This window comes from Apteryx mantelli, chromosome 3 (assembly GCF_036417845.1).
Source record: "Apteryx mantelli isolate bAptMan1 chromosome 3, bAptMan1.hap1, whole genome shotgun sequence".
NCBI lineage: Eukaryota > Metazoa > Chordata > Aves > Apterygiformes > Apterygidae > Apteryx > Apteryx mantelli.
In genome coordinates, this window is record NC_089980.1 from 87196568 (window position 1) to 87212984 (window position 16417).

General features: G+C 41.4%; 1 protein-coding gene across 4 annotated transcripts in view; it reads left to right on the forward strand.

The window, feature by feature from the left end:
- The first annotated feature begins 641 nt into the window (after positions 1–641).
- Positions 642–16417, forward strand: part of CDK19 (cyclin dependent kinase 19) — a 142595-nt gene continuing 126819 nt past the window's right edge. The window contains exons 1-2 of one of the 4 annotated variants that reach the window (XM_067293857.1): positions 849–879; positions 12838–12899. Coding sequence is in view for 1 of the 4 variants with exons in the window: in XM_067293855.1 (XP_067149956.1) it covers positions 752–879 (128 nt within the window). In the remaining 3 variants the exon portion in view is untranslated. The other 3 variants (XM_067293855.1, XM_067293856.1, XM_067293858.1) reach the window with 3 other exon arrangements.

Sequence of the window (16417 nt, forward strand, 5' to 3'; positions counted from 1 at the left end):
GACTACCAGAGCCGAGCCGAGCCGAGCCGAGCCGAGCCGAGCCGAGCCGAGCCGAGCCGAGCCGAGCCGACCGCAGACAGTCAGGGACGCCGCTGGGGAGCTATCGCCAGCGGCGGGGGCGGGGCCATGCCGGCCAATCAGGGAGCGGAATCGAGCAGGGGGCGGGACCAGGCATTGAGTGGCAGCTTGTGGGATAAACAAGCCGCCGCGCTATTTGGCGCCCCGCGCGCCGCGGTCCGGTGCTCGCTGCCAGGCGCGGCGGCGGCGCGGGCAGGGCGTGCGCTCTCCCGCCGAGAGGCTCCGAGCCCGGCCGCGCTCGCCGGTCCCGCCTCTACCCAGCAATGTGAAGAGTCAGCAAGTTCCCAGCGGCCGCTGAAACCCTCTGCGTCTCCGGGGTCCGTAGTGCGCCGGCGCAGCCTGGCCGGGGCGGCGCGGAGCATGCTGGGAGCTGTAGTTCTAGCGCCGCCGCGTCCCGCCCGCGGCGCCTGGCCCGGCGCCGGCAGCTGCACTACGACTCCCGGTATCCCCCGCGCCGCGCCGCGAGGAGCCGAGTTGAAGCGGGTGGCGGCGGAGCGCACCCCCTCCCCCCCGCCAAAAAGCCCCAAACCAAAACAAAAACAAACCACCCCCCCCCTCAAAACCCCGGAAATGGCGGTGCCGGGAGGGGGCTGCGAGTGCCGGGGGTGCTGATCCGGCCGCCCGCTGCCGCGTCCCCCCCCCTTCCCCGTCCCTCCCCGCCCATGGGCGAGACATGGACTACGAGTTCAAATCCAAGCTGGCGGCCGAGCGCGAGCGGGTGGAGGATCTGTTCGAGTACGAGGGCTGCAAAGTGGGCAGAGGCACCTACGGGCACGTCTACAAGGCCCGCCGCAAGGACGGGTAAGGGCCGCGCCGGTCCCGGGGCGGCGGCCGCGGCCCCCTCGCTCCCGCCCTCCCCCCCCCTCGGCCCCCCCGGCTCTTCCCGGGCAGCGGGCCCGGCCCGGGCCCCCCCGCCGCCGGCCTCCCGGCTGGCGCCGTGCGCTGCCCACCCCCCCCCCGGGCCTGGGCACAGACCTGGCCCCAGCCTGCTCGCAGTCCTTATATATACACACACGCGTATGTTTTTATATATGTATGCATATTTACTTATTTATTTATTTATTTTTAGCTACAGGCAATGCCAGGTCTGGGTGCACTGAGAGCTGTTGGTGTCAGGGAAGCGCTGGCATCGCCACCGAGGGAAAGTTAACCTTTCAAATCCAGCTGCCTGACACATGTCTGCCTCACTGCTCTTCCCTTTTTTTTTCCCCCCTTTTTTCCCCCCCTCTTTTTCCCTTCCCTCCCCAGGCTGCCGAAAATGCCCAGCTCTTAGCGAGCCTGGTGGTGGTAAAACACAGGTGGTGTGTACCCCGCTTCGCGGCTCGTGCAGGCCCCCAGCATGTGCGGCTTCGCCCGCTCTGTGGGTGCACTGGTTGGAGGGTGGCGTGTCGGTGTGCTGTTGCCCTTATTATCTCATTTGTTTCTTCGTATCATGTTTCTCATCATCTGTTTCACATTTTATATGACTGCATTCGTGACATTTGGATGTGCCGTTGCGAGAGCTTGCAGGGACCGTAGGAACGAGCGAAGACCGGTTGGCGGGGTACGTGGCTGCCAAACCGCGGCTCCCTCCTCCGGTCGGGCACGCGCCAGCCTGGGCCAGGGCGAGACCCCTGAGGCGTTTCGTCGGTGCCCTGAGTGCCGGCCCCAGGCTCCCGGGTGAATCTGGCGCCAGGGCAGCCTCGGTTCTGCAGCGCCGCTCAGGTGCTACTTGCAGGCTGGGTTTTGTGCGATGGCAACTTCTGGCAACAGGCCGCGCGGGTGTGCGGGAGGCGTCCCCCCTTTTCCATGTGGAAGCACCTGTTCGTGCTCCTGCCTGCCTGGCTGTAGGCTAGATCCGGAGGGGTCACTTAGCCATTAAGCCCACACACACTGCCTAAGCAGGTCTTGCTTGTTTTTTTCTGATGAAAAGACAGCTGACTGGATAGACGTCCCATGGATACCATGTTCACTGTACTGTGGGTTGAGAGAGCAATGGCTAACTTGGATTGCTACTCGGGATTGCTAGGTGCTCAGCTGGTGTGCAGTCATTGACGAGCAGTCCTTCTGAGGCTTAAGTAGGATGCCTGTGCAGGCTCTGAATGTGACCCTTTTCTTTCAAAAATAGCCATTAAGCACTTTTTCAGTGTGGTGTATGAATAGTGCACATGCATTGACTTTGTTTATAGAAATGTTCTCAGCATACTGTAAAGTTTTAAAAAAAATGTACTTGTAAATCTGAGGTTATATCTTTCTAATAGAAAACTGAGGAGTAGTTGTCTTCCATACAAGCGATTGAAACTTTGAAAAAGAATTGACTGAATATGGAAAAACAGCAAACTTTTTTTTCTTTAAAGTTCTGGGAGCAGTTAATGGGATGCTGCTTTAGATTAATAGAGCAGTCCAGGGATTTTTTGGCAGGAGTAAATTGCATTCATGTGTGTCTTGAAAGTTTGAGCTCTGAGTTAAGAGGATGTAGTATCAAAGAGATTAATAACCAAAAGGCAGCACGCTAATTCAGGTGGAGGACTGAACATGGAAAAATCTGAGCTCTGATTCTGACTGTAGCTTGCTCTGCAACCTTAAGAATAATAAAGCCTACTTAACCTTAAAAAGAAACTTTAAAACCTTTCTGGGTATTACAGCTGCCTCTGAGCTCCCCTAATAATATTTGTGGGTTTAGTAGTCGTGTTTTCTTTTTTTCTTTTTTTAAGTTAATTTATATATAAGGATATATGAAAGGAAACTATACTGTACAACACACAAAATGCTGATAGTGTTTTCTGTTGTTCTTTGTTACAGTAATCCTACAATTACTATTTGTAAGAACAGCATAAAAAAAGATAGAACTTTGAGTTTACTGTTTTACAGAATAAATTGTTTGATGTCTGTCTCCAACTTGCTTCATTTCTTTCAATGGTAACAGAATTGATTCTGAATCAGAATTGATTTCTAACATTGATGTTAAAAGTACCATAAGGGACATGTATTACTATTATATGGATTTTGAAGACTAGAAATACAAATGGGAAGCAAAACAAAAGTAAACATGGCAAAAAAGGTAGCTAATGAGTCAGAATTGGAGATAATCTAAAGGAGACCTTGAACCGTAAGAAGGCTAGCTGATACAAGGTAATGAAAAGTTTCAGTAGGTAGTCAATTAGACTGAAGTGCAATATAATAGGATGACACAAATACATACTGTATCTTAGAGGTTTTACTTCATGAAGCATGGAAGCGGGTTAATCTCACTTTCGTTTTTCTTTTTTTATGGCATCAGTGAGTTCAACTCAATTACTTTTGTGTAACTTCAGGAACTTTGTTATATGTAAGGTGTGAACAAGTTAGAAAAATTTAGAGAATCATCTCAATCATTAAAATGGAATGATTTCCTTATGAAAAAAGCCAGCTAAAATAAGTCTACAGGGAGGAGGATCCTTGGCGTCGGTTCTTAACTGAGAGATTCTTAATGACAGAGGGAAACAGTTTTCCAGTGCTGGCAATAGAAACCCAGCAGTGATGCATATTTATACTGTGGTCATCACTGGGGGATTTTGAGGCTCATGTAAAAGAATTTTTCTCTTGCAGATCATAGAGACTGTTTCAATATTTCAAATTTGCAAAGCATTCTTGTATAAACTAAAAATATTCTGGGTACTTGCTTCTTATAGTCAATTTACAGTCTCAAGAGGCTGAGGGCAATAAGAACCTTGTAGCTCTGCAGAATTTCCACTGAGAGCTTGTCACTTCGTGTTTCAAAAACTTGGCATATAAACTCTATGAAATAGTAAAATGTGTTTATATGGAGCTTGGCAAGCTGTTCGATAAAATGCTTGTAAAAAAAGTGGTTGCATTGCTTAGATCTCAGTGAATGGTTTGGGCATAAACGCGGTTTTTAGACATAGTGACAAGTTGGTTTGGCTTTTTCAGCCTTGAGTGAAATATCATTTGGGCATATTTCTAGTGAGCTGATTGATTTCTATGAAAGTTAAGTTTTAAAAGGCTTTTTTTTTTTTTTAAATAGGCAGTCAGGTTTGAACAATGCTGGTCCAACATTTGCATTTACTGAAGGAGCATATTTTTAAAGATGTTGAGCACCTGCAGTTCCCATTTACTTTGGTAGTGTTTGTGCGGTCTGATGAGGTATAGGAGTATTACCCTGCTTATGCATTTAACTAAATTAGGCACTTGGGCTTGGAAATCTTTTATTAATATCTCTGTAGTCCAGAAGGGCTAGAAAATAGGATTTTTTATAAGCTGTCTGTTTTAAGCTGGTGTTTTATTTCGGTGTACACAAAAACTGGACCAAAGGCTTTGAGGGGGGAAATAGCAATAAAGAGATAAACCTCATGGTTGCAAGTTAATTGTCAATAGTAAGTATTTAGTTCTTTATGTAGCTGGAAAATCTGTTATGATGTTTCTGTATACGTTCTGCCTCAAAACATCTCGTTGACTTTGCTAACATTTTTTTGGAGGCTTGTTCACCTTTGTCCAATAAATCAAAGTACGCAATTTTCCTGGTCATGGTTAGGAAAATGTGATTAGTTTCATGTCTTACCTCTCCTCGTTATGTTCCCTGCTGTTTCTTTGATCGCAGCTCACGCCACACCAGTGTGCTGAGTTGGTTGACTTCATACCTCTTTATCGGGGTGATGGGAGGCAATTTTCAAGATGAAGTGAGGGTTGGACTCTCTGTTTTTTGTTGTATGTGCCTGAATTATTTCCTTTCTCTCTTCAGGAGAGATCAGTCTATCAGTTGAGGCCACTAATGAGTATTTCTGTTCCTTCATCCATCTGTCTGCTTACCTGTAGGAGGATGTTGGGACAAGTCAGTGTGCTGAAAAGATGCTGCTTCTGTTCAGTCAGGAGCAGGCAGGGAATAATGGGATTCCCAAGTCGAGCAGAAAACGGGCCATTCTGTCCTTAGATCTGTAACACCCTTAGCAGATGTAGGACTTGTAAAAGCTGACGTTGGTCCTGACCGCTTTGTGTGAATAAAAGCTTTCTAGTTATTGCTGCTTCTGCTTACCTTTAGACAAACATAACTGAGCTGGCTGCTTTCTTTCACACTACTCTATGCCTATATTATTGCTCTGTGGCTCACTACCTGGGTTTGGGCAACAGAGGTTATTAAAATAAAATTACAAACTGTGTGTGTGTGTGTACATGTATATATATATTTTTTTCTCCAAATAACCATGCACTTAATATTTTTAACCCAGACATGTTTCAAAACAGCTTTTAAAAAGCTGGTAGGTGTATCAATCTTGTTACAGAAGGAATGATAGTAATGCAGAGTGATTAACTTCCATGATCGCAGAAGGGCCATAGCAGGAGGGCCAGCAGTGTTACTCTTAGCAGCTCCCAGGCTTGCGTATTGTTCGGTAGCTAGTGCTGCTTCTGTAGACCATCCTGCCATTTATACTTCGTAAAGTATAAAGAGTTTGGGCATTGCCCTGTGCTTTACTACAGTAATAAAATCACTAATACAGTGTATGAGTTGAATGAATAGCATAGATTTATAATGCTAATATAGTCACTTTTTTTTTTTTTTTTTTTTTTTTTAAGAAAGTTACTATTTGTAACTGTCAGATTACATGGTTGTTAGTAGTGTATCTGTAACTTTCAAACCAGACATTCAGGCTAAAATTGGTTTTGCCTTAACTGCTAAATATGGAATTTTCTTTTGGAAATGGGGGGACAGTGGTGCAGGTTCATCAATATCATTGTAAGGTACAGGCATAGGAGGAGGAAAATGTAAATGAAATTGATTTCTTCTCCCTTCTCTCCCCACCCCAACTTACGAGAACCGTAAGCTTGTAACTAAAGAGGAGACTGTTTTCCTCCTTTGTGTGATGTTGGTGAGCAGAAGCATTAATGTAAAGTTCTGAATGCTGGTCTGAAGCGCTTACAGCCCGTCAGTCCGCACAAAAGTTGAGTGAAAGCTAGGAAAAGGGCATAGGAGGAGAAAAGAAGGGCAAGCGCATAGCCCAAGCAAGTGCATAATCTCACCTAGGAGTGCCAGTTTTGATTGTAGTCATACTAGCTTTTTGTTTCTGTTAGTGGTTGTGGGTTTTTTTTTTTTTAGTTTGATTGAATCTTACTTGTTTAAAGCAGAAGTGAGGAAATACTGATAAAGATACAGGATAGTGATAAAGGGAAAATTAGAATGCTGTGAGAATGCATTATGTTTGGTCCTGAACAACTACCTTCCTGTGCAGCAGAATCTCTACCCGTGATCCTATGTGAAAAGCTGTATTTTACTCCTCACTGTATATTGTCATCATCTTTTTTCCTTTTTTCTTCCCTAATGAAACTTTTTATCTGGGTGAAGGTAGAATGGTGAAAAGCTATCACCGTAAAACTCTCAATAGCTAAGTAAACTTAAATACTAGGTTTACATGCAAATCCTAAAAATACTTGTTAGTACTGAGTGCTCTTAATACATGTGAGAAGTTGTCTGTGGTGCATTCTGATGAAAAACCCTAAATTAGGAAGAGATCCTAAGTATTTCATAATTGTGCCCCAGTGAGAGCTGGTAGTGCATCTATGCTGGGGCTCTGCTTCCTGCCCAAGAAGGCAGAGTAAGTGCTGGTGAGGAATTTTTACTGCTTCCCACAGGCTCTTGCGTATGGTCTCTCCAATAGCTATTTGATCCTCCTTTTACTTTCTCTGAAGCCAAGCATAGAGATGGGCTGCACAGCCCATGGCCTTTCAGAATACAGCTCGCATTAAGCTGGTGTTTCATTTTCTCCCATGGCAAGCACAAAGGTGTTGTGATGGTGGTAGGAGACTGAGGAAGAAATGAGTGTGGGTGATGAGAAGCAGAAGAGGTTGTGTTTGGGAGGACCAGAAGAAAAAAAAATTGCCCAGCTTGCAGACTCGCTGTGTAAGTTAGCCTATAAGAAGCTAAGAAGGAAAAACTTTCAAGATTTAGTGTTTGCTTTTGGAAGAGATGAAGAGAATAAGAAGTCTCCTGTTACAGGGTGGGGAAGTTAAAAGTTTTCCAATAATGCTGCAGGAAAAAGAAGCAAGAGCTTGAGGGGGAAGAGATTCCCTTCTGCACCCCTCTTGGTAAAAGGGGCAAAGTAAGGTAGAGCAGGCACAAGGTCAGGAGTTCAATACTTCCTCAAAGAAACTATTTGCTGTAGAAATTTAGTATGTAGGTGTATTTCAGGGTCATGTTGTCTAATGCATTGTATTGTAGGCAGATGTGCTGTAAAGTTTCTTTCATAAATTTACTTTGGAGATGAATGTTATCACATGCATGATGTGGAGACTTTTCTTATTTAAAAAAAAAGTGCTGTGATTCAGAACGGTACAGATTTATAAGCACATGCAAACAGAATTTCTCTGGAATGTGACCATTGTGGAATGTGGAACCTGACCAAATTTCACTGGAGCCTTCTTCAATAACACTGAATTTTCCCATATCTTTTGTAAATACCTCCTGGAAGAGTGGTTGTCTTTTCCATGGCCTTAATCAAACTCACGACTTAGACTGGGGTCAGGGGGCCTCTGTATTTCTCCTCTGTCTTTTAGCTGATGCATTCCAGCTTGTGAAATAAGATTATTTTTATGTACGTATACTGTTGCTCCAGGTATAGTTCAGGAGGTAGTATGGCCATGTGTATGCTGTGTAGGAAGGGATCTGTACAAGAAGAGACTGTCAGCTCCTACATTCTGCTTTCCAAGAGGTGTCTTTTCTTGAGCTTTTTCGCTGGCATTCAAGAACTGACACAGACTGCATATTTCAGTCTCTTTTACTGAAACAAAGTATTAGAACTTAAAAAAAATTATTTGTTTCAGTAACAGTGTGTGTACCTGAAGGAATTCTGAAACCAGTCCAGGACAACTGCTTTTAGAACAAATTGTCTAACTCGGCATGTGACTTTGGGAAATAAAGAACAATTTCTACTTGTATAGCAAATATAGAAACTTTGCTGTTTTGAATTGACTTATAAGTGGAATGTATCTAAACAATTTAGGTTTATAAAAGACCTCCCAGCTCTGGGGACTGTGCTTTATATGTATCACTTAACTGTAAGTTAGATGACTGACAGATAAAAATGTTAGTTGATATTAGCAATTGTTATACCTCTTGTGAACTTCAGTTATCTCAACAGATTCAAGAAAAAAGAGAAACCTCTGGAATCAGTCAAATGTTATCAAAAAAATCTTGTGATAGTCTTTAAATCAACTGATAGTTACTTCTGTATGTGAATTTTTCATTACTATTTTCTTAGACTTTTCTGTGGGAGCACAGTTCGTTGGCTATCTCTAACTTTTTTTTTTTTTTTTTTGAGAATTCATGAAATAGTACATCTAATAGGACACTGCCTGTCTGAAAGGAATGATGTGGAGATGGCATTAGCTGACCTTCACAAAATTGATGTCTGACTTTTTTTTTTTCTTTTTGAATCAGGAAACAAAACTGTCTTTTTTATTGCAAGAAGGATTGGAGGAGCTGAGAATACTGAAATAGTTGATCTCTGAAGGGCATTATTCGTGCTTGCTTCTGTCTCTTCTGCAATTAACAGTTTTGTTTCAGAGATATCCTCAAATGAGGCTGCTGCACAGCTGCTTGTTTCTCCTTCAGTTGTCATCTGTTCTCCACAAAGTTTCTGGTCTCAGAAAATTTTAGGGTCATTCGTCTGGTAGATGGAACACATGGGGTCAGGCTTTCCAATAGCCAAAGCAACAGTTACAGCTTTCAGTGGAAGCTAGGAGTGTTGGATGACTCACTTAAGGATAAGGGATCTGGTCTAAATAAGAGTGCAGACGTGAATTAGGACAGCCTCAGACAGTATGGTTTTGAACTTATGTTCCCATAAACTGGGCCTCACAAGTACAGTAAGGGGGTTATTTTGTTGTTTTTCATTCCCTCCTGACCTAAGATGCTATTGATTTCTTTTTAGAGTCAAGTGAAAATAAATGTTATAGGCAATTGACTTGGAAGCAGAAGCTAGATCATCTGGAATGGAAACTACATCCAGAGGTAGAATATCTTGGTAGAGGCTACTTTTGCTATTTTGAAGCAATATATCTGGTTTCCTCGTGCGTGGACTGCAAAGTCAATCCTTATGTGGCCAGAAGGTATTCTGTCTATTCTGCCCCTCCTTTCTTTCCCTGTCCTAACCAGAGCACTCGGGAGCATTCACACAGGTAATGCTGGGACTCTGTTCAGACTGCGATTGTCCTTGACCCTCCTCACTCTTCGGTATGTCACGGAGCCCATGTGCCCGAAGGGAGTGGACAGTGTGAAGGCCACTCATGCACAAAATTCTAGCAGCATGGGATTAGCTGTTTGCCTCCTAAGGGGAGTCTTTGGAGAGAGGCTTCTTATCTTACAGACGCAAGTCCATGAATTCTGCGTGTTCAAAGGCGTCTAGACAATATTCTCACCTGTCGTAATCCTTCCATAGATTACCACAGATTTAGGCTAAGGTTTAGCACCTCGTGCACTCAAAAAATGCCATGTTCATTGCTTTGTGTTCATTATCTTCAGTGCAGCTGACAGTGAATTTCAGCCTGTATCTTTGAATGTTTCTTTTCTTCAAACATAGAGTTCTTGTATGAGTTGTTGCTACCTTCTCAAGGGCATTAGAGACTTCAAAGCTAGCTTTATGTTCATACCTTTGATTAAAACCAGTCATCCTAGAGGACAGTCAGTTGTTCCTTTGCCCAACTCTGTCATGCTCCAGATGAGAAACACAGGCAGACAAATTATCAAATTTAATTTGACCTTCAGTTTGGATCAACCAAAAGACCATTAAAAGTTGAATGCCGTTTATTCTACCTGTAGCTCGAGTTCAGTGATTGGAAAAAAAGTGCCAATGTAAAACTTAATCCAAACTATGCTCTTAAGCTACTGAAAGAGTGAAAAGCCTGCTCTCACTATGAGATGAACAGTTTTAAAATTCAAGGAAAACGGAACCTGACTAAGGTTTCCAGGAACAGATACGATTGCTGACTGAAGCCCTTGCTTGTGGGGAAATAGTAAGACATTCTTAGTCAGCAGTTGAAATAAAGATGTCTGTAACTGTTTGAAATCCTGATCTCCTGACACTGAAGTCAGGAATAAAATGAAGGTACTCCATTAGCAATGGTGATTTTTCCGCTCCAGAATGAATTAAGTTGGACCTCATGGTAACTATGTAGATTTTTGTTCCAGTCCTTATATCTTTCATGAGGGTGTTTTTCAACTCAGCAACTTTTCAACTGCAGGAGAGGTCCTGTCTCAGTCTGCCCATACCGATTGTTGGGTCTTGCTTCTTATTAGTGATTCAGATTGCAGCTTTGCACAGAAAGGCAAGTTCGTCAGCTAGGAATTGCATCCATGTTGTGTTAGTAAGCTTTCATGTAGCCCTGGTAAATTTAGGATTTCACATGTTAGATCACTTGAGTTGGAAAGTCGGAGGAAAAGAACAGAAATGGTGTGACGGTCTCTCAGATGAATCTGGGTCTCTTATATGATTTAGAGGAAGCGTTTGGTTATGTCATGAGGTAGAAAAGGAGAACTAAATAACCGCAGTTTTGTGGGCTCTTGTCTTTTCCATAGCTCTTATATTGAGTCAATCTCTTTGTCCTACTACAGATCAAACTAATGCGTAATAAGGGTTTAGAAAAAATCTGTGTTCAGTGTGTTTCAAACAACGCTCTGCTGTTGTTTGAAACTTGGTGTTTCCATAGTAATTTTTCACTTATCCAAGCAGTGGCATTTAATCAGATATGCACCAGAGTGAGAAATATTATGCACATTAAGCTGGTCACAGCTGGACTATATATTTACAGTATGTTTTTACAGTATGGATTTGGGACCTATACTTAGAAACCTGCTAAAAACCAGATGGCTAATGTTACTGACATTTCTGGTTAGTCACAAACATTTTTCTTATAAGTGATTTTATGAAACAAAAAGGCAGGTTCTTTTTGGCTTAGTCTAAAGTACAGCTGTGGCCTTGGTGTATAATTCACTGATAAATCTTGTTACCCCTTTATTTCATAGGTTTTTCTTTTTTTTTTTCCCCTCCTTACTGCCACTTACCTTATTTTAAGGTAACAAATCCTCACATGCAGAATGCCTTCCGAAAGGGATGTATTTCCTAAATCTGTTCATTATCTATAATCAAGCCTGTCCATAAAGAAATACGATCAGGTGCAGCTCTATCCCTTACTTTAGCATTGCAAATATGGGAAGAAATTATCTGGAGTGGCAGAATGATTTTACAGTCTTCAAAGTTTAATGTAGACGCTTCAGTTTTTACCTTTGTAAACAGACTGTCAAGTCTGCTTATACCAATCTGTTATAAAAGAAACCTACTCATATGAAATTCACGGTTCTCAGTCACTCAAGATATTTTGGAGCCAGTCTGATTATAGCAATGGCAACAGCCCTGTAGCTGGTTGAAGTCTCTGTGAATCTTCATCGATAGATTTGGAATGACAGTGGCAGTGACTGAAGTCGTGCTCTCTTTCCTTACAAATAGGAAGTTTTGTTATAATAGTGTGAAGGCTAAAATTTGGTTAACATGATTTCCAAAGGTCTGTTGTTACAGAGATCTTTAAAAGCCGGCCTGTGGTTGTGACGTGACTGTGAAATAGTCTGAAACCGTTGTTAGCAATCAGGAGGTATCTCTGCTATAAAGATGTGCCTTTAATTTTCTGAAACAGAAGTTACGGGAAAGGAGGAAGATGATATGCTTAGATTACATCTAATGGTGCTGGAATAGTTTCAGTCTTCTTATGTTGATATTAATAGAAACCTCTATCTCCCAGTCCCAGTATAATCAAATTATAGTTATGGCATAGAAAATGTCATCAGTGCTCAGATTCACACTTCTGTCTTTTATTAATCACCTAACATCTCTTTTTTTCTTCATGTGTAAAGAACACCTCCCATAGGTGTTGTGAAGATAGCTTTTTTTTTTTTTAAAGTCATTTAGCATCTTTTGGCAAATTCTCTAGAAGTGCTTGATGTAGGGATGTGGTGTTCAAAGGCAGCATCCTCGCATCACTGAAAGAACCTGATTCAGTATTTAACATGCATGTTTCCTTCCGAGTTCATATACTGGTTTACACAGGAATAAATAAACAGAAGAGTAGCTATATTAAGTCTGTTTTAAAAGTACACCTGAATATATTCTATAAATAATAGAACAAAATCAGGTTACAGTTCTGTTTCTAATAGGATACTGCGATAACACTGAGTGTCTATTCATAGTGTGATGCCCATGGTACTTTCGGTATGAGCCCCTTTACATGGCTGGAATGTGTCAGCTTTTCCAGCAGGCTAAGTGCCCTGTAGTTGTTCTCTGGTGTATTTCATGTAATGCACCTAATAAAAGTCAGAGTTAAACAACAACAACAACAAAAAGTCAGTTGTAATCAGTTGCTCTATATTTGAATGTCTCTGCTAATTTAGAAACATAATTTATTTTGCGTGCAACACTTACAGTAGTGTTAATTTTAGAACACTAATTTCAATTAACAATATTAATAAAGTTCTTCATTTTTTGGGCAGAATTATTGCTTTTTTTTAAAGTAAAAAACCCCAAAACATTGGTTTAAAAGTTCCCAGATTGCATTATGAAGTCTGAGTTTGCCTTCTTTTGGGCATGCATTTATGCAAGTACCTGACATTGACAAGTCCATGCAATTACTGGAATATGAAGTAGCAAACTATGCTTAGAATTCAGGAATTTGGCATTGTTACGTTTTGAGAGGTGTAACTTCTAAAATGGCATAAACTTCTCTGCATTTACTTCTGTATGTTTGTAGATTCCAGAAGGGCTTCGTGTATGGACTTCAAACCTTGGAGATAGCGGAGTATTCGGCAGAAGGTAAAGAGAAGTGCTGCCTTCTGGTGTCATTGTACGTACATGCTGAGGTAGCTGCCCTTGGCTGGGATTTTTTAAGAGAAGGAAGCCTAAGAGAGTTTAGTAGATCATAAGGCAGTAAAGCTATGATCTGTGTAGCATTCAGGCCCATTTTGAAAATTGAAGTTATAAGGAACTTTGTGAGATAAGAGATTCAAAAACTCAATATAAAGTGTAACATATTGTTTCTGTTCTGAAAATTGTGTCCCTTAGGTGTACTTGGCTCATTCTTGGAGATTCTCTTTTTGCTCTATAATTCTTTCTATATTGCATAGTAAAGACTGTGTCTTGTTTGGTATCAGCTTGTGGTCTTTTCCTTCCTCTGCTCCCCAGTTTTACTTGGAGTTGTAGTTCCAGAGGAGATAGTCAACTACTTTTTTTTCAATATTTTCCCCTCTTAAGCCTCCTGATACTGAGATACCTTGTCAACTATTTTTTTTCAATGTTTTTCCCCTCTTAAGCCTCCTGATACTGAAATACCTTAATATGTACTAAGGTGGAGACTGAGCTCTGTTTTGTGAGGTTGCCTTTTAAAAATTGGTTGAAGCTTTATTGTTTATTAAACTCTTGCCTTTTGACTCAAAGATACTTGGTCTAGTGGTGCAGCTATTATATGTGAAAGGCACAGATTATTCAGGTTCACTAGTGAAAACCAAGAAGCTTCATTGATCGATATGTCTCTAAACCATAGTAGTCTAAAGCAGATCTTTGTTTAAAAAATTGCTCATTAATATTACTTGATAAAATAGTATCTCTGTTCCAGATGTTGAAAACGTTTCTCCAATTCTAGAAGGCATGGTAACCTGTAATTTCTTCTGCAACCCTTTTCAGTCCTGACTTCAGTTTTATAATAGAAGCAAAGTCTGCATATCTTTTTCCATTTCACTGATGCCTCATGTTAAATAAAATCTCCAAAAATGGATTGTCATACACTACCTGCCACCTTTGAGCACATGTTCATGGGTGTTACAGTATTTTCTTCTTAGTCTCCTAGAAAATATTTCTACCGTCTTGTGTTTTGTTTTTCCCTTTGTAATTTCTAGTTTTAGGTTGCTTTATAAAAGGCTATTAGACTTGTTTGAATGTTTTGAAGTACATAATTTCCTATAGTCATCTATTAAAAATAGAGGGGAAAAAAATTAGGACTTGTTCATCACCCACCCCCAAAATGATGCCACTTGCTTTTAGAGAGAGTGTGTTGTGTAAGTGATCAACCATAGCAACTTCCCAGGCGCACTGGATAATGCTGGTGGAGGAACGTGGCTGGTAGTCATGTTTGCAAGCTGAACGACAGGACTCTGAAGTGGTGGTGGCTGGTTAGTTGCTGCCTGCTGGGTTCAGGTATCCCTGTCCTGCTGAACATGTTTGGCAATCGGATGCAGCAGCAACCTGTAGCTGTTGTGAAGCTTTTTAGCAGACAAGAACTGTTTAAAGAACTGTTGTGGCATAGATTTATTTTAAAATTATGCCTACGAACCTTACTGTTTCAGATTTCTAGTTTCTAATTTAGCGCTCAAGATGAAATGGTGTATATTTGTAGAAATTCAACGCGGGTACTGCTGGGTTGTGTAGAAGTAGAAGATCACCCTGTAGCTTCTGTCATTTGCGGCCGCTCGCAGTGCGAGTGGAAGGGAGCTGCTGCGCTGCTGCCTGCGTAAGGCTTCCTCTGGCGTGAGGAAAATGAGAAGGAGCGCGACTGTCCTGCTCTGCTGAGTGTGTGCCTTCGTGGCACTGGCTGCTGGTTTTCGATCCCCTGATTCTTTTGGGTTAATGGATATTTCTGTATGTATAAAAAGCACTAAAACATAAGAACCCTTCATTTTCTGGGAGGACTGTGAATACCTTTTCCAGTCTATTCTGGACCTTTTCACCTTTTCAGCAGCTTGCATACGTTAACCAACGCTGAATATAAGTGATTTACTGGCTTTCTTCTGGGAACATTTTGTGTCTATGCTGCAAATATCACATAGGATTTTTCAGTTAATTTCCTGGTGTGCTTCAGTGTCATGATTTTGACTTAGCTTAGGGGGGAAAACGGGGTTTGTAACTCTTGCTGGTGATCTCCTGCTGGCTGCTGAACTTAATGCTGTATGTCAGCAATTAAACAAATAGATTTGAGCATAATGAGCTATCTGTATGATCCTTCTGTTATGGGCAGTACTGTATTTCCCTTGAAGGACTCTCAACTCTAATTTTCCCTGGTTCCATCTTATAGAATCCCGACAATTGTTTAAATTTCATGAGTGCTGCTTCCAGGGGAGGATTGGGGGGGAGGGGGGGTTCTTCCAGGGCTCTTGGAATGATTTTATCATTCTTAGAAAATTATTAGTGTGATGTTAGTCTCTGAATTAACTGATATAACAGTTACTATTGTAGCACCTGGGTGACTGCAGTTTTCCGGGCCTGTTCCTTGGTGTGGATAACTAATTATGAATTTGGTATGTATGTCAAATTATATGTGAATTCAAGAGGGGCAATCCTCAAAAGTTTAAAAATGTGAATAATATGGACAAAACAATAGTTTGAGCCATGTGCTGATTTCAAGTCTTCCTGATTTTTTTTCTTACAGTTTTGGGAAAGTTGTTTCTAGTTTTTCCTTGGCTTGTTTGTAAAATGGCTTCTAATACCTCATATGAGGGAAGTACTCTGAAGTATAACTGCAACAGTTAAGATAGTTTAACTCCTTTGAAATGTTTTAATTATTCTCAGTGTTCTGAACTGTGCCCTTCTAAGGTGGACTTGGTATTTTTTTGTTCTCTTTAAAGTATATGGAAAATGAAAACTGAAAGTGTCAGCCAGAAGAAGAAATAATCATATTTCCTTTTTCTCAATGAATACTGTAATTGAACATAAGCCAGCTGAGTAAAACTTTGTTGACATAATTTTCCTTTTCACTGTTAAGATGTTAATATTAACCTTAAGGACTTTCGGAAAGGGGTCTTTATTAGTGAGGGAGGAAAACTTAAGCTGAAATATCACATTATTGCCTTATACTGGCTTTATTTTTATAATGGAGAGATGCTCTGGATTATTACTGATAGGCTTAAGGACTCTTGCATTTGGATGCTGCCTATGGTAGTTTGAAATACAGAGTCAGGAAGGTTTTGAGGATGGGGCGTAACTCATATCAATGGTTTCATTTTTGAAAAAAGTTCATTTCTAATAAAATAACATGAATTGCAATTCTTCTGGAACTAGAAACAATGTTCTCTTAATATTTCCCCTTAATTTTGGAAAAGAGGACTTTGACCTCTGAGAGCAGCCTCATGGTGGTGGTCCGTGGTATGCGCTCTATTAACCAATTAAATTCTCATGCATAAATTTTGAAAAGCTGTAATATAATTCATAAAGTTGTAATATAATTCATAAAGTTGCAGCTTTACCAATTAAAGAACAGAGTTCCTTCTCAGTTATGTTTTGGTCTGTTTTTTTTGCTCAAGTTCAATGAGCATATTGCCACCTTTAGGGGTGTGTGTATGTGT